General features: G+C 41.4%; 1 protein-coding gene across 3 annotated transcripts in view; it reads right to left on the bottom strand.

Annotated features, from left to right (window-relative positions):
- Nucleotides 1-20,398: 20,398 nt before the first annotated feature.
- The window catches only part of LOC121547150 (nebulin-related anchoring protein), a 156,931-nt gene continuing 149,906 nt past the window's right edge, over nt 20,399-27,423 (bottom strand). For all 3 annotated transcript variants that reach the window (XM_041858267.2, XM_041858268.2, XM_041858269.2), the window contains 3 exons: nt 23,326-23,637; nt 22,087-22,242; nt 20,399-20,833 (listed from right to left, as the gene is read on the bottom strand). In XM_041858267.2, coding sequence (XP_041714201.1) covers nt 20,510-20,833; nt 22,087-22,242; nt 23,326-23,637 — 792 coding nt within the window. In that variant the 3' untranslated portion in view covers nt 20,399-20,509. The remainder of the gene's footprint in view (nt 20,834-22,086; nt 22,243-23,325; nt 23,638-27,423) is intronic.

Raw genomic sequence — 27,423 nt, 5'->3', positions numbered from 1 at the left:
AAAATGTAGTCGGCACCTACAGTGGGCTCCGAAATGATTGACACCCTTGATAAAGATGAGCAGTATGATCTTTGACCCTCTGTAACTTTCTCACTCATCAATATTCATGATTCATTCAGGATTATTCATAATCATGGTAGCATCCACATTAATGTAGAAGCGTTTAGAAACATAGTCTATTCTTATTTACAATAAAAGTGAATCCAAAATGACAATACATTATTCACCATTAATTTCTATTGTGTACAAAATAATCTGAAACACAATCAAAACAACTGCAAATGCATCTAACAAGTTTGTAGAGTCTAGGAATGACCAAAATATGGGACCAAATACTTTTGACTACTTTATTTATAAGAATCTTTAAAAGTGTCAATAATTTTGACCTCTCATTTTTTTAAGAAAGAAAATATTGTTTGTTAAACAAAATCTATTTCTCTGAGCAATTGTATTAATATAAAATAATATAATTCCCACATTTTTGTAGCATAGAATATAGCTCAGTATTGCAAATAAGTCTGGCAGCACAACTGATTGGCAAACGTACTGCAAATTGATCAATCATGTGACTAAACTAAATAAAAAGAAGAAGAAACTATACTATGAAACAAAATAAATGATATAAAGAATGACAGTAAAAAGCTTTGGAGCACCTTAAATGAAATTTTGGGCAAAAAGGCTAACTCAGCTCCATCATTCATTGAATCAGATGGCTCATTCATCACAAAACCCACTGATATTGCCAACTACGTTAATGATTTTTTCATTGGCAAGATTAGCAAACTTAGGCATGACATGTCAGCAACAAACACTGACACTACACATCCAAGTATATCTGACCAAATTATGAAAGACAGGCATTGTAAATTTGAATTCCGTAAAGTAAGTGTGGAAGAGGTGAAAAAATGATTGTTGTCTATCAACAATGACAAACCACCAGGGTCTGACAACCTGGATGGAAAATTACTGAGGATAATAGCGGACGATATTGCCACTCCTATTTGCCATATCTTCAATTTAAGCCTGCTAAATTGCCTGGAGGGAAGCAAAAGTAATTCCGCTACCCAAGAATAGTAAAGCCTCCTTTACTGGCTCAAATAGCCGACCAATCAGCCTGTTACCAACCCTTAGTAAACTTTTGGGAAAAATGGTGTTTGACCAGATACAATGCTATTTTACAGTAAACTAATTGACAGACTTTCAGCACACTTATAGGGAAGTACATTCAACAAGCACAGCACTTACACAAATGACTGATAATTGGCTGAGAGAAATTGTTGTGAAAAAAAGATTGTGGGGGCTGTTTTGTTAGACTTCAGTGCGACGTTTGACATTATCGATCATAGTCTGCTGCTGGAAAAACATATGTGTTATTGCTTTACACCCCCTGCTATATTGTGGATAAAGAGTTACCTCTCTAACAGAACACAGAGGGTGTTATTTAATTGAAGCCTCTCCAACATAATCCAGGTAGAATCAGGAAATCCCCAGGGCAGCTGTCTAGGCCCCTTACTTTTTTCAATCTTTACTAACAACAAAGCCAGTGTGTCTATGTATGCGGATGACTCCACACTATACACTTCAGCTACTACAGCAACTGAAATGACTGCAACACTTAACAAAGAGCTGCAGTTAGTTTCAGAATGGGTGGCAAGGAATAAGTTAGTCGTAAATATTTCAAAAACTAAAAGCATTGCATTTGGGACAAATCATTCACTAAACCATGAACCTCAACTAAATCTTGTAATGAATAATGTGGAAATTGAGAAAGTTGAGGTGACTAAACTGCTTGGAGTAACCCTGGATTGTAAACTGTCATGGTCAAAACATATTTATATAACAGTATCAATCTTAACAACACTATCAACAAGGCAGTGTTTGTGTCTCAGGGGAAGAGGGTGGATCTGATCTCCATCACCTAGGACTTGACATAGGTTAATCAAATCGCACATTTTTGTCAATTTTTGCTAAATCTTGCATGCTTTCTCAAACGGCTGTAACTGCATATGCATTCGTAAATCAGGTCCTTTCTTGAGTTGGGCTCTGGGATGTAACAACTGTTGATCATCTGAGTTTATGGTTGATTGTGGAGGAAAGGGGTCGAGTGTGCTAGAGTATGTGCATGTGTGTGTGTGTGTGTATCCCACATCTGTTGCAAGGGGGTAAGGATGTTAGGGAGAATATAGGATTAACCACAATAATTGTTTGCTAAAATAATAATTGCTTGACAAAAATGTAATGTAATACAATGGCAATCTGGGTTATAGGTAGCAATCCTTTGCATGAACTGCCAACATTATTACGCATATTAATTGATAATGATGGAAATTAAGATATGCAAGATATTTGAATAGATATACTGTAGATAGCAATAAAAACTGTAACATAGAGGCTCAGAATAAATTACAGGAAAAACAAAAATAAATGGAGAAACTTAGTGTAATATATTATACAAATAAAGCAAACTGGATGTAATATTGGGAAAAATGCACCAAATTATGTTTTTATCTTCAACATAGAAATGCTACCAAAAATAATTTACTGAAACTGGTTACAAATGACGGAGTCACCCATGATTCACCAAATGATATTATGAAGGAGGACGCAAAGTACTTTAAGCATATATTTTCATTTCAGTCACCTCCATCTCCTCTAACTGAAGCTAATTGTAGGGATTTTTTTTATATTGATAATGTAAAAGTAACAGCCATACAGAAAGACTCATGTGAAAGTTAAATTACAGAGGAGGACCTTCTGGATGCAATTAAAGATGTTAAGTCCGGGAAAACTCCAGGGTTGGATGGCATACCAGTCAAGGTATACCAAACCTTTTTTGATATACTCTGAGGACCGTTATTAGCATGTTTTAACCACTCCTATGTAAATGGTAGATTATCAGACACTCAAGAAGAAGGTCTGATTTCAATATTACTGAAACAGGTTACAAGTGGGAAACATAAATATCCAGTCCATTTTAAAAATTGGAGGCCCCTTACACGTCAGTGTTGTGATGCAAAAATTCTAGCAAAATGTATAGCGCATAGAATTAAAAAGGTATTGTCGGACATTATTCATTCTAATCAGACAGGTTTTCTACATGGACGATACATTGGAGATAATATCAGGCAAGTACTGGAAACAATAGAACACTATGAAAAATCTGGGAAACCAGGCCTGCTATTCATAGCAGACTTTGAAAAGGCATTTGATAAAGTACGACTGGAGTTTATACAGTGGGGGAAAAAAGTATTTAGTCAGCCACCAATTGTGCAAGTTCTCCCACTTAAAAAGATGAGAGAGGCTTGTAATTTTCATCATAGGTACACGTCAACTATGACAGACAAATTGAGATTTTTTTTCTCCAGAAAATCACATTGTAGGATTTTTAATGAATTTATTTGCAAATTATGGTGGAAAATAAGTATTTGGTCACCTACAAACAAGCAAGATTTCAGGCTCTCACAGACCTGTAACTTCTTCTTTAAGAGGCTCCTCTGTCCTCCACTCGTTACCTGTATTAATGGCACCTGTTTGAACTTGTTATCAGTATAAAAGACACCTGTCCACAACCTCAAACAGTCACACTCCAAACTCCACTATGGCCAAGACCAAAGAGCTGTCAAAGGACACCAGAAACAAAATTGTAGACCTGCACCAGGCTGGGAAGACTGAATATGCAATAGGTAAGCAGCTTGGTTTGAAGAAATCAACTGTGGGAGCAATTATTAGGAAATGGAAGACATACAAGACCACTGATAATCTCCCTCGATCTGGGACTCCACTCAAGATCTCACCCCGTCGGGTCAAAATGATCACAAGAACGGTGAGCAAAAATCCCAGAACCACACGGGGGGACCTAGTGAATGACCTGCAGAGAGCTGGGACCAAAGTAACAAAGCCTACCATCAGTAACACACTACGCCGCCAGGGACTCAAATCCTGCAGTGCCAGACGTGTCCCCCTGCTTAAGCCAGTACATGTCCAGGCCCGTCTGAAGTTTGCTAGAGTGCATTTGGATGATCCAGAAGAGGATTGGGAGAATGTCAGATGAAACCAAAATATAACTTTTTGGTAAAAACTCAACTTGTCGTGTTTGGAGGACAAAGAATGCTGAGTTGCATCCAAAGAACACCATACCTACTGTGAAGCATGGGGGTGGAAACATCATGCTTTGGGGCTGTTTTTCTGCAAAGGGACCAGGACGACTGATCCGTGTAAAGGACAGAATGAATGGGGCCATGTATCGTGAGATTTTGAGTGAAAACCTCCTTCCATCAGCAAGGGCATTGAATATGAAACATGGCTGGGTCTTTCAGCATGACAATGATCCCAAACACACCGCCCAGGCAATGAAGGAGTGGCTTCGTAAGAAGCATTTCAAGGTCCTGGAGTGGCCTAGCCAGTCCCCAGATCTCAACCCCATAGAAAATCTTTGGAGGGAGTTGAAAGTCCGTGTTGCCCAGCGACAGCCCCAAAACATCACTGCTCTAGAGAAGATCTGCATGGAGGAATGGGCCAAAATACCAGCAACAGTGTGTGAAAACCTTGTGAAGACTTACAGAAAACGTTTGACCTGTGTCATTGCCAACAAAGGGTATAAAACAAAGTATTGAGAAACTTTTGTTATTGACCAAATACTTATTTTCCACCATAATTTGCAAATAAATTCATAAAAAATCCTACAATGTGATTTTCTGGATTTCTTTTTCTCATTTTGTCTGTCATAGTTGACGTGTACCTATGATGAAAATTACAGGCCTCTCTCATCTTTTTAAGTGGGAGAACTTGCACAATTGGTGGCTGACTAAATACTTTTTTCCCCCACTGTATATTAAAACTGGTTTGGCACTGTCTATCAGTCCCCTGTAAATGGCGTGCTCAGTCCATAATAAGTCTCTACCTAGCAAGTTAAACTCTAGTAACCCATTATACAGTCATACATTGTTACTTTATCACATCTAGTAACCCATTATACATTTGTGTGCCTCTAGTAACCCATTATACTATTCATCACAAATTCCTTCTCTACACCAGTGTTCTATTCATACAGGGGTTTAAATATTTACACTAGTGTTCTATTTAACAGCATATTCGGAAACAGTACTCTCTCCTTTCATATCACACATACAGAACCCAATATAACGTTATATCAACTTAAGTATTCACATCCACACCACCAGCAACGAGCACAGCCAGCCCGAGATGTACACATATGTTCTAGAGGAAATCTAGCCTTCATTGTTACAGCCCTTAACCATCTCAGCTGTTACCCTCTCAAATTGTTCAATGGCTTCTCCTGTCAGTGCTCACTACCTGTAGATCGACGGGTGGTGGTGTACAGAACCCTAGATAATGTTATAGATCGAAAATCTCAGTTCACACAGAACTGGTTGGGGTATTCATTCAGACACGCACTAAGTAATCTCCCATATTACCTCTTTCACACCAGAGCTAGTCCCCTGACAGCTCTCATTCACTCAGTACTTAATAGTAATAATATCTTATTATTCTAAATTCCAATCCTCTTATTATCTTAATTTCAATCACGTCCTTTCCACACTCACACATTCACTTAGTACTATTCCCAAACACATTTGGTAATCTCCCTTATTACCCCATGTGCATCTTCAACGATTCTCGTCATTACTTCCTATGCACCATATCTATCTTCAACGGTTCTCTTGCCGCTGCTTCCTATACATATAAAATAACACCCCATGCTCAATAACACCTTGTGCTATTACCTGTGGCTGCAGACCACGTAGACACTTCTTCAATAAATGCCTAAAGACAGCTGTCAGTGGGGCTTTCCATGGTACCATTACTCGCCCTCGTTCTAGTTTTGTCTAAGACTAGCTCTAGCCCTCACAACTCTCATATGTATCTTCAACGGTTCCTCTATAGGCTCTACAGTTGCCATAGTCTCTACAGTATCTATAGTCCCTGAGCATCCCATAGTCACTATAGCATCACAGTGCCTATAGCATCCATAATATCTATGGTCCCTATAGCATCCATAGTCCCTCAGCGCCGGAGAAGATGGCTGCCGTTTTACAGCCCTCTAACCAATTGTACTATTATGTGTGTTTTTCCGCGTTATTTGTAATTTATTTTGTACATAATGTTTCTGCCATCGTCTCTTATAACCAAAAAGAGCTTCTGGATATCAGGACAGCGATTACTCACCTCGTATTGGACGAATATTTTTTCTTCAACGAGGCGGCCGCGAAGGATATCATACAGACACCCGACAAGGCCCAAATCCCCGTCATTCGCGTGAGGAAGAGACGGAGATATCGTGGACGTAGATCGGGGTGCCTTGTAAGGATCCGATGGCGAGCGAGTAAACTGCCTCTTCCATCAATCCTATTAGCCAACGTTCAATCTTTTGAAAATAAAGTGGACGACTTAAGATTACGGTTATCCTACCAACGGGACATTAAAAACTGTAATATCTTATGTTTCACCGAGTCGTGGCTGAACAACGACAACGATAACATTCAGCTAGCAGGCTATACGCTACATCGGCAGGACAGAACGTCTGACTCCGGTAAGACAAGGGGTGGCGGTCTGTGTATATTTGTAAACAACAGCTGGTGCACAAAATCAAATACTAAGGAAGTCTCGAGGTTTTGCTCGCCTGAGGTAGAGTATCTTATGATAAGCTGTAGACCACACTATTTACCAAGAGAGTTTTCATCTATATTTTTCATAGCTGTCTATTTACCACCACAAACCAATGCTGGAATTAAGATTGCACTGAATGAGTTGTACAAGGCCATTAATCAACAGGAAAACACTCATCCAGATGCAGCGCTCCTAGTGGCCGGGGACTTTAATGCAGGGAAACTTAAATCCGTTCTACCTCATTTCTACCAGCATGTTAAATGTGCAACCAGAGGGAAAAAAACTCTAGACCACCTTTACTCCACACACAGAGACGCATAAAAAGCTCTCCCTCGCCCTCCATTTGGCAAATCTGACCATAACTCTATCCTCCTGATTCCTGCTTATAAGCAAAAACTAAAGCAGGAAGCACCAGTGACTCGGTTAATAAAAAAGTGGTCAGATGACGCAGATGCTAAGCTACAGGACTGTTTTGCTAGCACAGACTGGAACATGTTCGGGATTCTTCAGACAGCATTGAGGAGTACACCACATCAGTCACTGGCTTCATCAATAAGTGCATCGATGATGTCGTCCCCACAGTGACCGTACGTACATACCCCAACCAGAAGCCATGGATTACAGGAAACATCCGCACTGAGCTAAAGGGTAGAGCTGCCGCTTTCAAGGAACGGGACTCTAACCCGGACGCTTATAAGAAATCCCGCTATGACCTCCGACGAACCATCAAACAGGCAAAGAGTCAATACAGGTCTAAGATTGAATCGTACTACACTGGCTCTGACGCTCGTCGGATGTGGCAGGGCTTGAAAACTATTACAGACTACAAAGGGAAGCACAGCCGCGAGCTGCCCAGTGACACAAGCCTACCAGACGAGCTAAACCACTTCTATGCTCGCTCGAGGCAAGCAACACTGAAGCATGCATGAGAGCACCAGCTGTTCCGGATGACTATGTGATCACGCTCTCCGTAGCCAATGTGAGTAAGACTTTTAAGCAGGTCAACATTCACAAGGCCGCAGGGCCAGACGGATTACCAGGACGTGTACTCCGAGCATGTGCTGACCAACTGGCAAGTGTCTTCACTGACATTTTCAACATGTCCCTGACTGAGTCTGTAATACCAACATGTTTCAAGCAGACCACCATAGTCCCCGTGCCCAAGGACTCTAAGATAACCTGCCTATATGACTACCGACCCGTAGCACTGACGTCTGTAGCCATGAAGTGCTTTGAAAGGCTGGTCATGGCTCACATCAACAGCATTATCCCAGAAACCCTAGACCCACTCCAATTTGCATACCGCCCCAACAGATCCACAGATGATGCAATCTCTATTGCACTCCACACTGCCCTTTCCCATCTGGACAAGAGGAACACCTACGTGAGAATGCTATTCATTGACTACAGCTCAGCATTCAACACCATAGTGCCCTCTAAGCTCATCACTAAGCTAAGGATCCAGGGACTAAACACCTCCCTCTGCAACTGGATCCTGGACTTCCTGACGGGCCGCCCCCAGGTGGTAAGGGTAGGTAACAACACATCTGCCACACTGATCCTCAACACGGGGGCCCCTCAGAGGTGCGTGCTCAGGCCCCTCCTGTACTCTCTGTTCACCCATGACTGCATGGCCAGGCACGACTCCAACACCATCATTAAGTTTGCCGACGACACAACAGTGGTAGGCCTGATCACCGACAACGATGAGACAGCCTATAGGGAGGAGGTCAGAGATCTGGCCGTGTGGTGCCAGGACAACAACCTCTCCCTCAACGTGACCAAGACAAAGGAGATGATTGTGGACTACAAGAAAAAAAAGAGGACTGAGCACGCCCCCATTCTCATCAACAGGGCTGTAGTGGAACAGGTTGAGAGCTTCAAGTTCCTTGGTGTCCACATCACCAACAAACTATCATGGTCCAAACACACCAAGACAGTCGTGAAGAGGGCACGACAAAGCCTATTCCCCCTCAGGAGACTAAAAAGTTTTGGCATGGGTCCTCAGATCCTCAAAAAATTCTACAGCTGCACCATCGAGAGCATCCTGACTGGTTGCATCACCGCCTGGTATGGCAACTGCTTGGCCTCCGACCGCAAGGCACTACAGAGGGTAGTGCGTACGGCCCAGTACATCACTGGGGCAAAGCTTCCTGCCATCCAGGACCTCTATACCAGGCGGTGTCAGAGGAAGGCCCTCAAAATTGTCAAAGACTCCAGCCACCCTAGTCATAGACTGTTCTCTCTGCTACCGCACGGCAAGCGGTACCGGAGTGCCAAGTCTAGGTCCAAAAGACTTCTCAACAGCTTCTACCCCCAAGCCATAAGACTCCTGAACAGCTAATCATGGCTACCCGGACTATTTGCACTGCCCCCCCACCCCATCCTTTTTACGCTGCTGCTACTCTGTTAAGTATTTATGCATAGTCACTTTAACTCTACCCACATGTACATATTACCTCAACTACCTCAACTAGCCGGTCCCCCCGCACATTGACTCTGCAACGGTACCCCCCCTGTATATATAGCCTCCCTACTGTCACTTATTTTACTTCTGCTCTTTTTTTCTCAACACTTTTTTTGTTGTTGTTTTATTTTTACTTTTTTTGTTTAAAATAAATGCACTGTTGGTTAAGGGCTGTAAGTAAGCATTTCACTGTAATGTCTGCACCTGTTGTATTCGGCGCATGTGACCAATAAAATTTGATTTGATTTGATTTGATTACATAGTCATAAATGCTATGGTCTCTATAGACTATAGTCTTGCCACCATACATAGAGAATAGCACCTCATGCCATTACTTAAGACTAGTGGTACCTATTAATGCTAAATGTAATTGTTATTTTTCAAAAATACAAATTCATTTAAATTGACTTACTGAAATCACTTGCCGTGTCCCTCAATTGTTTGCGGATGATGTGTCTCCTCCTGGGCTGCTCACAGTAAGGGTCTGGTCTGGGCGGGTCCTTGTCGTCTTTTGGTCAGACGGGAATTTCCCTCACACTTCATAAAAATGTGCCACCGGTTTTCATCGCTGACCCTCACTGGAAAGCTCTGCAAGCAGAATCAATCATCCTGTTCGTTGACACCAAATTGCCGTGGAAATTTTACACATGGACACTCAAAGTCAATCTTAAATGAATCATTGTTTATTAACAGCAAGCTGGAGAGGTCACAATCAAACTTAGATGCATAAAGTACCGGTCTGAAGTACTTCCCCTCTTATATACTGCTTACACAGACAAGTTATATATGCATGATTTAGCTTATTCATCATTCATAATTAATTCATCATTAACGTTTGGTTCATGCGTGTGACCGACCAATACCTTACGAGGCTTCTTCTCTCCAAACTGAGAACTTGAAACTGAGATACCTCTTTCGTTCTCAAACAAGGTTCTGAGCGTACTGCCAAATTGCAGATACTGATAATGAGGATTCCTCCCAGTCATGTCCAATCAGTCAATTGCATGAACACAGAAATTGGTTATTAGAAAAGCACAAACATAAAATGTTCCATCACACACCTGTCTCCGGATTACGTCTTCAAATTTAGGGCAACCATGGCATCCATGACAGAGAGGGAGAAGCGTTCATCCATGTATACGGGTAAGAGTCTAGCTACATTTTCAGATATCATACGTTTCTAATTTTGTCAGAAAATCGTTTTCATTGTAAGTTAAAGTGTACTGTTAGCTAGCTAGCTAACATTAGCTGACTGGCTCGCTAGCTAACATTACGTGTATGATCTGTGTAGTAATATTATTCGTATCTCAGAAAGGGGTTATGGTTCATTGTTTAGCTAGCTAGCTACGTCTAAACAAAAGACTCCACTATGCAAGTAACCATTTCACTGTAACGTTTACACCTTTTATTTTATTTTATATAGTGTGTGTTTACCAGAGACAATAATGTGAAGAACAACATGACCTGTACCAAAGTCAGAATAGGATATAGGCCAAGGACTAGATAAAGTGTAATTTTCCTACTAGTTTTTGCTACTACTTTCACCACTTTTAGTCTTGAAATCTTTGGTTGTTTACAACACTACCTTATTCACTCTGTTTAGCACATGGCATCACATGTGAATCCTTAAAAAGATGGGTGGGGCTAAGGCTTAAGAGGGTGTGAACGATGCTGAATGGGTGTAGACAAAGAAGAGCTCTCCAGTAGGTGTACCAAAACATTCATGTGCCATTTTTTTCAAAAGTGGGGTTATGAGTGTATCAACTTTCAAAGCAGAATTAGTTTTCCATTGTTCCTCAACTGCAATGTATGATATACCATTTTCTAGCTCTGAGTCTCTACTTTTATCCCATGTACAGTAAAAAAACACAATTTCTAATTGTGCTGCATAGGACCGAATCCAGGTGGTGGGTCACATATATGTCATACATTTCCATAACTGTTCCTGCATACTGCTGTGTAAACTCACCTCGGTCTCCAGAGCAAATCAACTTTGTCTTGAGTACAAGCCATGTCTACATATTTGCTATATGTTTACTTGCCGACAAATTAGTTTAAATGAGACACCAACTCCCTGCCTCATTTGTTTTAGCAGTAAGACTGAAGCTAGTTTATTCAAATACATTTCATGAATATCCCAATGAATTGATAAAGAAGTTGGGGTCAACGCTTTATTGGTTTCTGATGCAGCTGGAATCATTTAGTCACTTGTCAGTACACTTGTAAAAAAGATTATAAAAAAAACGTATAATTATGAGTATATCTAGTTGTCATACTAGGCATTCTATATTATACTACAACAGTCTAACTGAGTATGGATGTTGTGTTTGTTGAATGTTCCAGGCAGGTTCCAGAATGTTCTTCAGCTGCTGAACCTCTTCTTGTGTTGGGTAATGGCAGCTGGTTTAGCAAGCTTTGGCGCTGTGGCAATGTCTGCAGGGATATTGGGTTTGGGAGGCTGTGACTTTGGCTCCTTGTAGACAACCCTCTGGTCCGTTCTGCTCTCCAGAGCCAGGTGGACAAGCCTCTTGTACACTTTCTTCACCACCCACTGCTTCAACCTCTTGCAGAAGATTTGTTTGTACTGCAAGTCTCCTGGAAAGACTGATCATGAAGATGTGTAACCATCCAACAAACCATGTTCATCTGTAAACAAAAAAGGGCACAATAGACTGCTGTGTTTTGTTAAACTCAGTCAATAATGGGGCATTGAGATGGGCTGTTAGCAAAGATGTGTAAAGTTTGATGGGGTAAATAGTCCAGTCGTGTATTGTTGTGTATGAGCACTTACAGTTGTGCTGTTGAGTAGACAAACACTGCCAACAATAGAGTGAATAGGCTAGAAGAGTATACTAACAGCCCCTCTTCCCCATGCCAAATAACTGACTGCAAGGGTGTGAAACATTTGAGGAGCACTTGTCTTGTAGACAGTTTAGTGCAGGGCTATTTAACTACACTGAACAAAAATATAAACACAACATGGTGAGTGGTGTAGTGGTCTAAGGCACTGCATCGCAGTGCTAACTGTGCCACTAGAGATCCTGGTTCGAATCCAGGCTCTGTCGCAGCCGGCCGCGACCGGGAGACTCATGGGCGGCACACAATTAGCCCAGCGTCGTCCAGGGTAGGGGAGGGAATGGCCGGCAGGGATGTAGCTCAGTTGATAGAGCATGGCGTTTGCAATGGCAGGGTTGTGGGTTCAATTCCCACGGGGGGCCAGTATAAAAAAAAAATGTATTCACTAACTGTAAGTCGCTCTGGATAATGGTGTAATGGTGTTGGTCCATGAGCTGAAATAAAATATCCCAGACATTTTCCATATGCACAAAAAGCTTATTACTCTCAAATGTTGTGCACAAATTTGTTTACATCCCTGTTACTGAGCATTTGTCCTTTGCCAAGAGAATCCATCCACCTGACAGGTGTCACAAGAACGGTGAGCAAAAATCCCAGAACCACACGGGGGGACCTAGTGAATGACCTGCAGAGAGCTGGGACCAAAGTAACAAAGCCTACCATCAGTAACACACTACGCCGCCAGGGACTCAAATCCTGCAGTGCCAGACGTGTCCCCCTGCTTAAGCCAGTACATGTCCAGGCCCGTCTGAAGTTTGCTAGAGTGCATTTGGATGATCCAGAAGAGGATTGGGAGAATGTCAGATGAAACCAAAATATAACTTTTTGGTAAAAACTCAACTTGTCGTGTTTGGAGGACAAAGAATGCTGAGTTGCATCCAAAGAACACCATACCTACTGTGAAGCATGGGGGTGGAAACATCATGCTTTGGGGCTGTTTTTCTGCAAAGGGACCAGGACGACTGATCCGTGTAAAGGACAGAATGAATGGGGCCATGTATCGTGAGATTTTGAGTGAAAACCTCCTTCCATCAGCAAGGGCATTGAATATGAAACATGGCTGGGTCTTTCAGCATGACAATGATCCCAAACACACCGCCCAGGCAATGAAGGAGTGGCTTCGTAAGAAGCATTTCAAGGTCCTGGAGTGGCCTAGCCAGTCCCCAGATCTCAACCCCATAGAAAATCTTTGGAGGGAGTTGAAAGTCCGTGTTGCCCAGCGACAGCCCCAAAACATCACTGCTCTAGAGAAGATCTGCATGGAGGAATGGGCCAAAATACCAGCAACAGTGTGTGAAAACCTTGTGAAGACTTACAGAAAACATTTGACCTGTGTCATTGCCAACAAAGGGTATAAAACAAAGTATTGAGAAACTTTTGTTATTGACCAAATACTTATTTTCCACCATATTCCGAATATATACAGTGGGGAAAAAAAGTATTTAGTCAGCCACCAATTGTGCAAGTTCTCCCACTTAAAAAGATGAGAGAGGCCTGTAATTTTCATCATAGGTACACGTCAACTATGACAGACAAATTAAGAAAAAAAAATCCAGAAAATCACACTGTAGGATTTTTTATGAATTTATTTGCAAATTATGGTGGAAAATAAGTATTTGGTCACCTACAAACAAGCAAGATTTCTGGCTCTCACAGACCTGTAACTTCTTCTTTAAGAGGCTCCTCTGTCCTCCACTCGTTACCTGTATTAATAGCACCTGTTTGAACTTGTTATCAGTATAAAAGACACCTGTCCACAACCTCAAACAGTCACACTCCAAACTCCACTATGGCCAAGACCAAAGAGCTGTCAAAGGACACCAGAAACAAAATTGTAGACCTGCACCAGGCTGGGAAGACTGAATCTGCAATAGGTGAGCAGCTTGGTTTGAAGAAATCAACTGTGGGAGCAATTATTAGGAAATGGAAGACATACAAGTCCACTGATAATCTCCCTCGATCTGGGGCTCCACGCAAGATCTCACCCCGTGGGGTCAAAATGATCACAAGAACGGTGAGCAAAAATCCCAGAACCACACAGGGGGACCTAGTGAATGACCTGCAGAGAGCTGGGACCAAAGTAACAAAGCCTACCATCAGTAACACACTACGCCGCCAGGGACTCAAATCCTGCAGTTCCAGACGTGTCCACCTGCTTAAGCCAGTACATGTCCAGGCCCGTCTGAAGTTTGCTAGAGTGCATTTGGATGATCCAGAAGAGGATTGGGAGCATGTCATATGGTCAGATGAAACCAAAATAGAACTTTTTGGTAAAAACTCAACTCGTCGTGTTTGGAGGACAAAGAATGCTGAGTTGCATCCAAAGAACACCATACCTACTGTGAAGCATGGGGGTGTAAACATCATGCTTTGGGGCTGTTTTTCTGCAAAGGGACCAGGACGACTGATCCGTGTAAAGGAAAGAATGAATGAGGCCATGTATCGTGAGATTTTGAGTGAAAACCTCCTTCCATCAGCAAGGGCATTGAAGATGAAACGTGGCTGGGTCTTTCAGCATGACAATGATCCCAAACACACCGACCAGGCAACGAAGGAGTGGCTTCGTAAGAAGCATTTCAAGGTCCTGGAGTGGCCTAGCCAGTCTCCAGATCTCAACCCCATAGAAAGTCTTTGGAGGGAGTTGAAAATCTGTGTTGCCCAGCGACAGCCCCAAAACATCACTGCTCTAGAGGAGATCTGCATGGAGGAATGGGCCAAAATAGTGTGTGAAAACCTTGTGAAGACTTACAGAAAACGTTTGACCTGTGTCATTGCCAACAAAGGGTATATAACAAAGTATTGAGAAACTTTTGTTATTGACCAAATACTTATTTTCCACCATAATTTGCAAATAAATTCATAAAAAATCCTACAATGTGATTTTCTGGATTTTTTTTTCTCATTTTGTCTGTCATAGTTGACGTGTACCTATGATGAAAATTACAGGCCTCTCTCATCTTTTTAAGTGGGAGAACTTGCACAATTGGTGGCTGACTAAATACTTTTTTTCCCCACTGTATATAAGAGGAACAAAGTAAAACCTTTTAGCCTTCTCGCTCTGTTGGGAAGTTGACCTATTTTAAGAACTTTGATTGGTTGATGCGCTGCTACTAATACTGGAAATATAACTGTATATTTCATGCTGGTCAGCTGGTCATACTAGAATAGTGGTTAAGTGGCTTGTGTTTTCTTATGGGAAAAGCTAACAGCTGCTATGCTTAAACCTTTGTAAGTATGGACCCATAGCATTTACTCCCAGACCAGCTTGAAGTTCTTACCAGTACATTGTCACAAAGCTGAACCTGCCAGACAAAGAACACACAGTATATCAAATACCAACTCAGTATATCGTTCTCAGTGAGCATCACAAAGTATAGCACCTGACCCAATGATAAAACAGCAGGCAGTGTTTGAGCTAGAATTGTGCTTACAAGAAATATGCCACAAAGATTGTCTATATTCACTTTAGGGTTTCTCAAAGTTAACGTGTTAATAACAAGACCATGTGCCTGTAGTCAAAATCATGTAAAAGTTATACCCAATATTACCGGAGCTGTGTTTTTTCTTTCTGCCGAGGATTCGTGTGCAAGTCGGGGCCTTTTTTAAACTACTCACGAGCTGCTATATTTTGGTTTGACAACAAACAACATTGTTTAGCTAGCTAGTCATGTTACCTAGCAACCTGATAACTTGACCACTGACTAGGCTATGCACACATTTAGATGGCACAGGAAGAACTGAAAAGAAATACGCTACTCAAAGAGATGCTTCAAAGGTAAGCGGCATATGCAAGAGTGGGGTGTGTATGATCGTGTGTGTAAGTGAGCGGAGTAAGTGAGAGAGAGGGTGTGGGAGGGAGGAAATGTGTGTAGGCCTATGTGTGTAAAGTTATCTGAACAGTACAGATGGTTACAGTGTTTTCATAAAATTGTTGGACAAGTTTAAAAGCTCTTCGTTCTTTGTATCCATTTCACACATTTAGAATGTCTGAAGCTTTAACAGTTCTTAAAGCTGTGTGTGTTTGTGTGTGTGAGAGAGAGAGATATTTCTCTCTCTCTTTGCTATGCGCAAATTAAACTTGAAGAACATTGATAACGGGGAGTAGGCCTACTTGGGAGCATTAATAGCTGTATGAAAAGGCTGTGAAAACATTTGTATGTAGATAATGTTCTTTCCGTCCCTAACAATCAAAGCATGGTATGCCTGTAACTCAATGCACTGTTTTTGAAATGAAAACATCTTTCTTTAGGGCAAAATTGACCAAATTCAAAAACGAACCCATTAACTCAATTAATTATTTTTAATTGTTAGACAGCCGTAATTAACTTGTACCTGCAACATCTGTATGCTCAAATAAATATAAAAAAATAAACGATTAAATATAGTCATTTGTTTTCTCTGCAGCTGTTGTGGAGCTGTCACTAGTCCACCATTCTCTAACACATGCGGATATAGGGGTGTGCCGAGTACTCGGACAAAAAGGTTTTTGTCCAGTACTCGGCATATGTTGTAACAGATATGGAGAATTTTCCGAATACGATTATGATACAATTATTATTTATTATTATCCAGCACACATCGCTCTCATGTTACTCAAACAGTGCTAAGTACTGTGCGCTCTAAATAACTCAACTGGCTAGTTTTGCTGTCTGTAAAGAAATGGGTGGGCTGTAGATTGATCCTGCTGCGACGATTGGATAGTGCGCAGCTGTATCTCCATTCACTTGCTCTTCATCACTTGATAATTTCACTGGTCTCTTCTACTCCGTTGTTTTACCCGGATCATTTCGATTGCTACTGCCTGCTGCTAGCTACTATGATAAATCCGTTCGCGTGGACATTTGCTAGCAAGCTATCAATGCGCATAATATCTAATATCAACAAGCGGAGCGAGGGTAGGAAAAAAAAAGCCTCACACACAAAGCAAAAACCACACTTTCTCGAAGCACTCTCTACATTATATTTCTTTCTCCCTCTCCTTTAACACTTTACTTGATTTGAAGGGTAACAAAATATGGGCTTCATGACACATTCATAAGCCATACACAACGCATCCATGTCGTACAAAATAACAATTTCATTGCATTTCATGAATGCAAGTTGACATAGGATCATTATTGTAACATACAGTGCCTTCAGAAAGTAGACACCCCTTCACTTTTTCCACATTTTGTTGTGTTACACCCAGAATTTAACATGTATTAAATTTAGATTTTGTGTCACTGGCTTACACACAATAAATTCCCCATAATGTCAACGTGGAATTATGTTTTTATAAATGTTAATTTAAAATGAAAAGATTAAATGTCTTGAGTCAATAAGTATTCAACCCCTTTGTTATGGCAAGCCTGGATACGTTCAGGAGTAAAAATGTGCTTAACAAGTCACATATAGTGAACAAAAATATAAACGCAACATGCAACAATTTCAAAGATTTTACTGAGTTACAGTTCATATGAGGAAATGAGTCAATTCAAATACGTGCATTGGGCCCTAATCTATGGATTTCACATGAATGGGAATACAGATAGTCACAGATACCCTAAAAAAAGATAGGGGCGTTGATCAGAAAACCTGTCAGTATCTGGTGTGACCACAATTTGCATCATGCAGTGCGACACATCCCCTTCGCATTGAGTTGATCAGGCTGTTGATTGTGGCCTGTGGAATGTTGTCCCACTCCTCCTCTTAAATGGCTGTGCGAAAATGCTGGATATTGGCGGGAACTGGAGCACACTGTCGTACACGTCAATCCAGAGCATCCCAAACATGCTCAATGGGTGACATGTCTGGTGAGTATGCAGGCCATATAAGAACTGGGACATTTTCAGCTTCCAGGAATTGTGTACAGATCCTTGCGACATGGGGCCGTCACAGTATCTCTGTGCATTCAAATTGCCATTGATAAAATGCAATTGCGTTCATTGGCCGTAGCTTATGCCAGCCCATACCATAACCCCACCGCCACCATGTGTCACTCTGTTCACAATGTTGACATTAGCAAACACGACGCCTACACGTGGTCTGCGGCTGTGAGGCCTGTTGGACGTACTGCCAAGTTCTCTAAAACGAGCTGGCTTATGGTAGAGAAATGAACATTCAATTCTCTGGCAACATCTCTGGTGGACATTCCTGCAGTCAGCATGCCAATTCAACGCTCCCTCAAAACATTTGTGGCATTGTGTTGTGTGACAAAAATGCACATTTTAGAATGACCTTTTATTGTCCCCAACACAAGGTGCACCTGTGTAATGATCATGCTGTTTATTCAGCTTCTTGATATGCCACACCTGTCAGGTGGATGGATTATCTTGGCAAAGGAGAAATGCTCACTAACAGGTATGTAAACAAATATGTGCACAGAATTTGAGAGAAATAAGCTTTTTGTGCGTATGGAAAATTTCTGAGATATTTTATTTCAGCTCATGAAACATGGTATCAACATTTTACATGTTGCGTTGATATTTTTGTTCAGTGTAATAAGTTGCATGGACTCACTCTGTGTGCAATAATACTGTTTAACATGATTTTTGAATGACTACCCCACACATACATACCCCACTCATACCATTCTGTAAGGTCCCTCAGTCGAGCAGTGAATTTCAAACACAGATTCAACCACAAAGACCAGGGAGGTTTTCCAATGGTAGATGGGTAAAAAAAAAAAAAAAGCAGACATTGAATATTCCGCTGAGCATAGTGAAGTTATTAATTACACTTTGGATGGTGTATCAATACACCCAGTCACTATAAAGATACAGGTGTCCTTCCTAACTCAGTTGCCGGAGAGGAAGGATACCGCACAGGGATTTTACCATGAGGCCAATGGTGACTTTAAAACAGTTACTGAGTTTAATGGGTGTGATAGGAGAAAACTGAGGATGGATCAACAACATTGTAGTTACACCACAATATTAACCTAAATGACAGAGTGAAAAAAAAGAAGCCTGTAAAGAATGAAAATATTCCAAAACATGCAATAAGGCACTAAAGTAAAACTGTAAAAAATGTGGCAAAGAAATGAACTTTATGTCCTGAATACAAAGTGTTATGTTTGGGGAAAATCCAACACAACGCATCACTGAGTACCACTCTTCATATTTCCAAGTATGGTGGTGGCTGCATCATGATATGCGCAAGTTTGTCATCGGCAAGGACTAGGAATTATTTTAGGATAAAAGGAAACCGAATAGAACTAAGCATAGGCAAAATCCTAGAGGAAAACCTGGTTCTGGCTGCTTTCCAACAGACACTGGCAGGCAAATTCACCTTTCAGCAGGACAATAACGTAAAACACAAGGCCAAATATACACTGGAGTTGCTTACCAAGACGACATTGAATGATCCTGAGTGGCCTAGTTACAGTTTTGAGTTAAGTCTGCTTTAAAATCTATGGCAATACTTAAAAATGGCTGTCTACCAATGGTCAACAACCAACTTGACAGAAATTGAAGAATTTTTTAAATAATAATGTGCAAATGTTGCACAATCCAGGTGTGGAAAGCTCTTAGAGACTTACCCAGAAAGACTCACAGCTGTAATCTCTGCCAAAGCTGCTTCTACAAAGTATTGACTCAGGGGTGTGACTACTTATGTAAATGAGATATTTCTGTATTTCATGTTTGTTTTTTTAATCAAAAATGTCTATAAACATGTTTTCACTTTGTCATTATGGGGTATTGTGTATAGATGGTTGAAAAGAAAAATCAATTTAATCCATTTTGAATTCACAACAAAATGTGGAATCAGTCAGACTTACCCAGAAAGACTCGCAGCTGTAATCATTGCCAAAGGTGCTTCTAACAAGTATTGATTCAGGGTGTGAATACTTATGTAAATGAGATATTTCTGTACTTCATTTTCAATACATTCGCAAACATTTCTAAAAACATTTTTCACTTTGTCATTATGGGGTATTGTGTGTAGATTGGTGAGGGAAAAAAATCTATTTAATACATTTTGAATTCAGGCTGTAACGCAACAAAATGTGGAATAAGTCAAGGGGTATGAATACTTTCTGAAGGCACTGTAACAAAAATATAAACTTGCCATAATTATGACATACTCATATACTTATGAATGTTGTGTAAGGGTTATGAATGCGTAATGAAGTACCCTTCAACATAAACCACTCACAGCACTTTTCAACTCCCTTCCTGATTCTACATGCACAGTTCCCTTACAACATTCTCTAATTGCATATTGGGGTAGAAGTTGCCCTTAATAGATCTAGGATCAGATAATCCAACTCCAATCCCTTACTTCAACCATCAGGTGAATGAAAAAAGACCTGACCCTATATCAGAGGTTAGGGGCAACTTCCACCTACCCCCTAGGGCAAGGGTGTCAAACTCATTCCATGGAGGGCCTAGTGTCTGCTGGTTTTAGTTTTTTCCTTTTAATTAAGACCTAGACAACTAGACGAGGGCAGTTCCTTACTAATTAGGGACCTTAATTCATCAATCAATTACAAGGGAGGACTGAAAACCCGCAGACACTAGGCCCTCCGTGGAATGAGTTTGATACGTGCCCTAAGGCAACACCTTCTCACAACATTGTCTAAGCATTTTCTATGGCCGATGCCTCACTCGTTGTGGACGTCTTGACTGTGTCCTCGATGGCTGAGACAGAGGCGGAAGCCATCATTGACTCTATGGCTGAGGCAGTGGCTGAGCTGGAAGCCATCATTAACTTCTTGACGCTGCTATCCATGGAGGAGGAGGAAGTGGTAGTGGACTTCTTCACCGTTTGGATGGTCTTCTTCCTCTTGACGTGGAGGATCTCCATGGCATCTAGATTGACTCCCGACTGTTGGAACTCCTTGCTGGTCTCAACCTGCTCTGACGCCTGCTGCTGCTCCTCCATCTGCTGCTGGTGCTGGAGCTGATGGATGAAAATAGAGTTTGGGCGTGTTTACACCTTCAATATGTCGTTTTGTGTATGACCCGACTCATTTCAGATAGAATTGTGAGTATTAGGTCTGTCATTCTCATTGAAAGCAAGTCTGATAAGTGGTAGTTCAAATCAAATCATAAAATCAAATCAAATTGTATTTGTCACATGCTTCGTAAACAACAGGTAGATCTGTGAAATGCTTACTTCCCAACAGTAAAAAAAGAAAAATAATATAAAAATAATAACACAAGGAATAAATACACAATGAGTAATGATAACTCTGCTATATACACGGGATACCACTACGGAGTCGATGTGCAGAGGTACGTGGTAATTGAGGTAGATATGTACATATAGGTAGGGATAAAGTGACTAGGCAACAGGATAGATAATAAACAGTAGCGGCAGCGTATGTGATGAGTCAAAAGAGTTAGTGCAAAAAGGGTCAGTGCAGATAGTTAAATAGATAACCAATAGCTACCCGGACTAACTATTTAGAAGTGTTATGGTTTGGGGGTAGAAGCTGTTCAGGGTCCTGTTGGTTCCAGACTTGGTGCATCGGTACCACTTGCCATGCGGTTGCAGAGAGAACAGTCTGACTTGGGTGGCGTTCAATCTTGGCCAAAGAGTTCAATCTTTATTATTATTATTATTATTATTATTATTATTATTATTATTATTATTAGACCAGAGAATCTTGTTTCTCATGTTCTGAGAGTCCTTTAGGTGCCTTTTGGCAAACTCCAAGCGGGCTGTCATGTGCCTTTTGACTGAGGAGTGGCTTCCGTCTGGCCATTCTACCATAAAGGCCTGATTAGTAGAGTGCTGCAGAGATGAATGTCCTTCTAGAAGGTTCTCCCATCTCCACAGAGGAACTCTGGAGCTCTGTCAGTGACCATCGGGTTCTTGGTCACCTCCCTGACCAAGGCACTTCTCCCCCGATTGCTCAATTTGGCCGGGCGGTCAGCTTTAGGAAGAGTCTTGGTGGTTCCAAACTTCTTCCATTTAAGAATAATGGAGGCCACTGTGTTCTTGGGGATCTTCAATGCTGCAGATATTTTTGGTACCCAAAATATTGGTACCTGGGTCTCAATATGACCTGGGTCTCAATGTGAATAATACCATGTCTAGACGCACCGAGCCATGAACAGATAGTCATCTTTACTGCATACAATATAATATGCAATTATTATGATTATATACAGAAAAGCATGCTGTATTTTGTAATGTCTCTCTCTCACCATCATCATGTGATGGTACTGGGCAATGGCCTCCTCAGTGCTCACTCCCTCCCTCAGACCCAGCTCTGCAGCCCGCCGGGCCATCTCCACCTTATGAGAGCCAGGTGGGGTCCAGCCCACACCCCTGATCCAGTTCAGATCTGACTTGTAGTCCACCTGCAACAGACCCCGTTGGGGGGGGGGGGGGGGGGGGGCACAACTCAATATTAGGAAGGTATTCCTAATGTTTTATACACTCAGTGTATATACAGTACCAGTCAACAGTTTGGACACACCTACTCATTCAAGGGTTTTTCTTTTCTTTTTAATATTTTTTTTACATTGTAGAATAATAGTGAAGACATCAAAACTATGACATAACACATATGGAATCATGTAGTAACCAAAAAAGTGTTAAACAAATCAATATACATTACTGTTCAAAAGTTTGGGGTCACTTAGAAATGTCCTTGTTTTCGAAAGAAAAGCAATTTTTTTGTCCATTAAAATAACATCAAATTGATCAGAAATACAGTGTAGACATTGTTAATGTTGTAAATGGCTATTGTAGCTGAAAACAGCTGATTTGTAATGGAATATCTACATAGCGTACAGAGGCCCATTATCAGCAACCATCAGTCCTGTGTTCCAATGGCACGTTGTGTTTGCTAATCCAAGTTGATCATTTTTAAAGGCTAATTGATCATTAGAAAACCCTTTTGCAATTGTGTTTGCACAGCTGAAAACAGTTGTGCTTATTAAAGAAGCAATAAAACAGGCCTTCTTGAGACTAGTTGAGTATCTGGAGTATCAGCAATTGTGGGTTCGATTACAGGCTCAAAATGGCCAGAAACAAATAACTTTCTTCTGAAACTCGTCTCTTTGCTTATTTGAGCTGTTCTTGCCATAATATGGACTTGGTCTTTTACCAAATAGGGCTATCTTCTGGATACCACCCCTACCTGGTCACAACACAATTTATTTGGCTCAAACGCATTAAGAAGGAAATAAATTCCACAAATTAACTTTTAACAAGGCACACCTGTTAACTGAAATGCATTCCAGGTGACTACCTCATGAAGCTGGTTGAGAGAATGCCAAGAGTGTGCAAAGCTGTCATCAAGGCAAAGGGTGTCAACTTTGAAGAATCTCAAATATAAAATATCTTTTGATTTAACACTTTTTCGATTTGTTTAACAAACAGCCCCCCCCCCCCCCACACACACACAATCACGCACACACACACCCGTGTCCACTCACGTCACTCTGCAGCTTGTAGGCCTGCTTGGCGTGTTGGACGTTGAGCTGCTGGGAGTCAAATGTGTAGTCATGGAGCCTCTGGCGGTAGGTCTGGTTGCTGGCCAGAGCTTGGCTCTTCTTGGCCTGCTGGAACTCAGGCTGGTCGGCATGCATCTTAAACTGGGAGCGCGTCTCTTGAGCCTGCCTCTTGTACCCCTGGCTGCTCTGGAGCTTGCTGGCAGCCAGGGAGTGCACCATCTTTGGGTCATCCTCGACACTGAGCAGCCCCACCTGCTGGCCCTTCTCCTTCACAAAGGCTTCCTTGTAGCGGAACTGAGGGTGCAAAGACGGGACCATTTTAGAGAATCGCCCAATTCCACTTGGCTCTACTCCCTATGATTTTGTGGAGAACTATAAGCCCTCTCATTACATTACATTTTGCTCATTTAGCAGATGTTCTTTAGCCCGGTCCCAGATCGGTTTGTGCTATCATTCTACTACTTGCCACTCCTTGTCATGCCAAACAGTTTTGCATGAGAAGGAGTGGCATGATGGCACAAACAGACTGGTACCCAGGCTACACACTTAGACAAAAGTGTTCTTTAAGGGTTCTTTGGTAAGGGTGATGGTTCTATGTGGAACCATGATTACTATTGTTTTACTAAAATATTAGATCAGCTTAATATTGCAACTTCCATCAATGTAATTGTCTGCATCACTTCCAATCCCCCATGTTTTATTTATATATATATATATATATATATATATATACATACATACACACACACACATACACATACACATACACACACACGTACACACCCACATACATACATACACACACCTTTAAAAAATATATATATTCCCCTTTATTACTTTCCAACCCTGCCACCACTTCCCCACTTGGAGTAAACTAGTGAACAACAACACCTAGGCCTCTACTTCCAGCCCATACCCACCATCCACATCTTATGGACACAGCCAATTCTACAATAATTACATTTTGTTTGTTCTTTCTCCTGAACTTCTTCTACTCTCAACCTCTCCGATCATTTTCATGATGTCCATCCAGTTTGCTTCTGTATGCCATATCTTTCTAACTGTGCTCCTTCACAAAAGCTCCCAACCTACAACCCATACACTTATTATGGACACAGCGTGCCTACATTATTAGTTATCTTGTTATTGTTTGTTGTTAGTTGTTATTAGTCCCATTCTTCAATTCCATTCAACACCTCCCATCTATCTTTTAACACAATCCACATAGGATTTCTATTTGCCATATATATTTCAAATGTACTGTCTCATTGTTTCTACAGATTGTGAATTGAAAATAAACATTTTTGCTAATAGTATTATTATGTTATTGATCGATTGACTATGACTTTTCAGATCACCCAGTAGTGCTATCTGCAGGGTTAGCTCCAGGTAAATATTGCAATCCTTTAGCCATTCCTGGACCTGTGTCCAAAAACAGGCTATAAATGGACAGTACCAAAACAAATGATCTAATGATTCTGTCTCTTTGCAGCAAAATCTGCAGAGCTGGGAAGATTGTATCTCCCATATAAATAACATTCTATTGGTAGCAAGAATTTTATATAATCATTTAAATTGAAAGATTCAAAGTTTTGAATCCGGTGTCGTTTTGCATATCAGTTCATAAACACTATGCCATGGGATCGGTACGTCAAAAATCTCTTCCCAACTATTTTGCAATCTATATAGGACGGCTGTCAATCCTTTGGTCCTTAAATGAAACTGATATACTTTTTTATTTATCACAGTTTTCCTTAACCAATTATGTTCTTTAATGCAAGGCCGACAGTTTTAGGACCACTATTGTTTTCGCTATATATTCTACCTCTTGGTGATGTCATTCGGAAACACAATTTCAATTTTCACTGCTATGCGGACCACACACAGCTGTACATTTCGATGAAACATGGTGAAGCCCCAAAATTGCCTACCCTGGAAGCCTGTGTTTCAGACATTAGGAAGTGGATGGCGGCAAATGTTTTACTTTTAAACTCGGACAAAACAGAGATGCTAGTTCTAGGTCCCAAGAAGCAAAGAGATCTGCTGTTGGATCTGACAATTAATCTTGATGGCTGTACAGTCGTCTCAAATAAAACTGTGAAGGACCTCTGCGTTACTGTGGACCCTGATCTCTCTTTTGACGAACATATCAACACTATTTCAAGGGCAGCTTTTTTCCATCTCCGTAACTAACATTGCAAAAATCAGAAACGTTTTGTCCAAAAATGATGCAGAAAAGCTAATCCATGCTTTTGTCACTTCTGCAATGCTCTACTCTCTGGCTACCTGGATAAAGCACTAAATAAACTTCAGTGCTAAATACGTCTGCTAGAATCTTGACTAGAATCAAACAATTATATAATATTACTCCAGTGCTAGGCTCTTCCTGTTAAGGCTAGGGCTGATTTCAAGGTTTTATTGCTAACCTACAAAGTATTACATAGACCATCTCTCTGATTTGGTCCTGCCGTACATACCTACACGTACGCTACGGTCACAAGACGCAGGCCTTCTTATTGTCCCTAGAGTTTCTAAGCAAACAGCTGGAGGCAGGGCTTTCTCCTATAGAGCTCAATTTTTATGGAATGGTCTGCCTATCCATATGAGAGACGCAGACTCGATCTCGACCTTTAAGTCTTTACTGAAGACTCATTTCTTCAGTAGGTCCTATGATTGAGTGTAGTCTGGCTCAGGGGTGCGAAGGTGAACGGCTGGCCCCCCTCTCTGCATTAGGATTCTCTGCCTCTGACCCTATTATGGGGGCTGAGTCACTGGCTTACTAGGGCTCTCCCATGCTGTTCCTAGGAGGTGTGCATCACGTCGTGCCAGGCTTTTTTTCACTATACTCGACTTGAGTGGGTTGAGTCCAGTTTTGCGTCCCCTCGGGCTTGTGCGTTGGGGGAGATCTTTGTGGGCTTTACTCAGCCTTGTCTCAGGGTAGTAAGTTGGTGGTCTGTTAATATCCCTCTAGTGGTGTGGGGGCTGTGCTTTGGTAAAGTGAGTGGGGTTATATCCTGCCTGGTTGGCCCTGTCCAGGGGTATTGTCGGACGGGGCCACAGTGTCCCCCGATTCCCCATCTCAGTCTCCAGTATCTATGCTGCAATAGCCTATGTGCCGGGGGGCTAGGGTCAGTCTGTCCAATCTGGTGTAATTCTCCTGTCTTATCTGGTGTCCTGTGTGAACTTCAGTATGCTCCCTCAAATTCTCTCTCTCTCGCTCTCTATACCTTGTCCCGGACCTTCTGTTTTCGACCCTCTCGCTCCCTCTCTACCGCACCTGCTGTCTCGACCTCTGAATGCTCGGCTATGAAAAGCCAACTGACATCTACTCCAAATGAAAAAAGTTGCCAGTGCGAAGTGATGTGCATCGAAGTGATGCCACCTCGCTACTGGAACAGTTATTTGAGATCATTTGAAACGGGGCACAATTTGGCGAGTTGAAATAAAAAAATTGTCAGGGTTCTTTTCGATATACAGACGTTCGATTTAGTTTATTCTGCATGTTCTTTGGAATTTTCTAAATGGACAATTCCACATTGAACACTGCATGGTGATGAATTACGGCCACAACATATGTTTGGTGAGTAGGCGTAGGCTTAATGATTCTGATGAAAATACGCTCTTTGTCTTTATCAAACAAATGTTTTTGCATATTTTCAGTATGGAATTTGTTTAGGGGGGGTTATAGCCTAGCCCTAAGCTAACCAAATCTAAATGGCACTAGCAGTTCGCAAAATAGCCTAAGCGGAAAATAGACTCAACGCAATTATTCCAAAACTGCAGCTCGTTATTGGAACACATATTTCCTTACTTTAATCAACCAGTCCATTTTGAATTTGTGATAAAACTGTCATCATTTGGCAAGGAATGTGTATCCCATCAGTTACATACGCTTTTATAGGCATTTATTTCTGTAGACCTAACGGAAGCTTGTGTGCGCACTCAGGATGCATGTGTAGAGGAGCAGTCAGAACGCAATTGAGTGAGTGAGACACAGAGGGTAAAGGGAATTTAGGGAGAAGAATTGCATGATGCTTGGGGGCTTTGTTTATTTTTTGTTGAGTCCGGCAAATGCATATT

The sequence above is a fragment of the Coregonus clupeaformis genome, chromosome 31 (genome assembly GCF_020615455.1).
Source record: "Coregonus clupeaformis isolate EN_2021a chromosome 31, ASM2061545v1, whole genome shotgun sequence".
NCBI lineage: Eukaryota > Metazoa > Chordata > Actinopteri > Salmoniformes > Salmonidae > Coregonus > Coregonus clupeaformis.
This window is presented reverse-complemented; position numbering and strand designations above follow the sequence as displayed.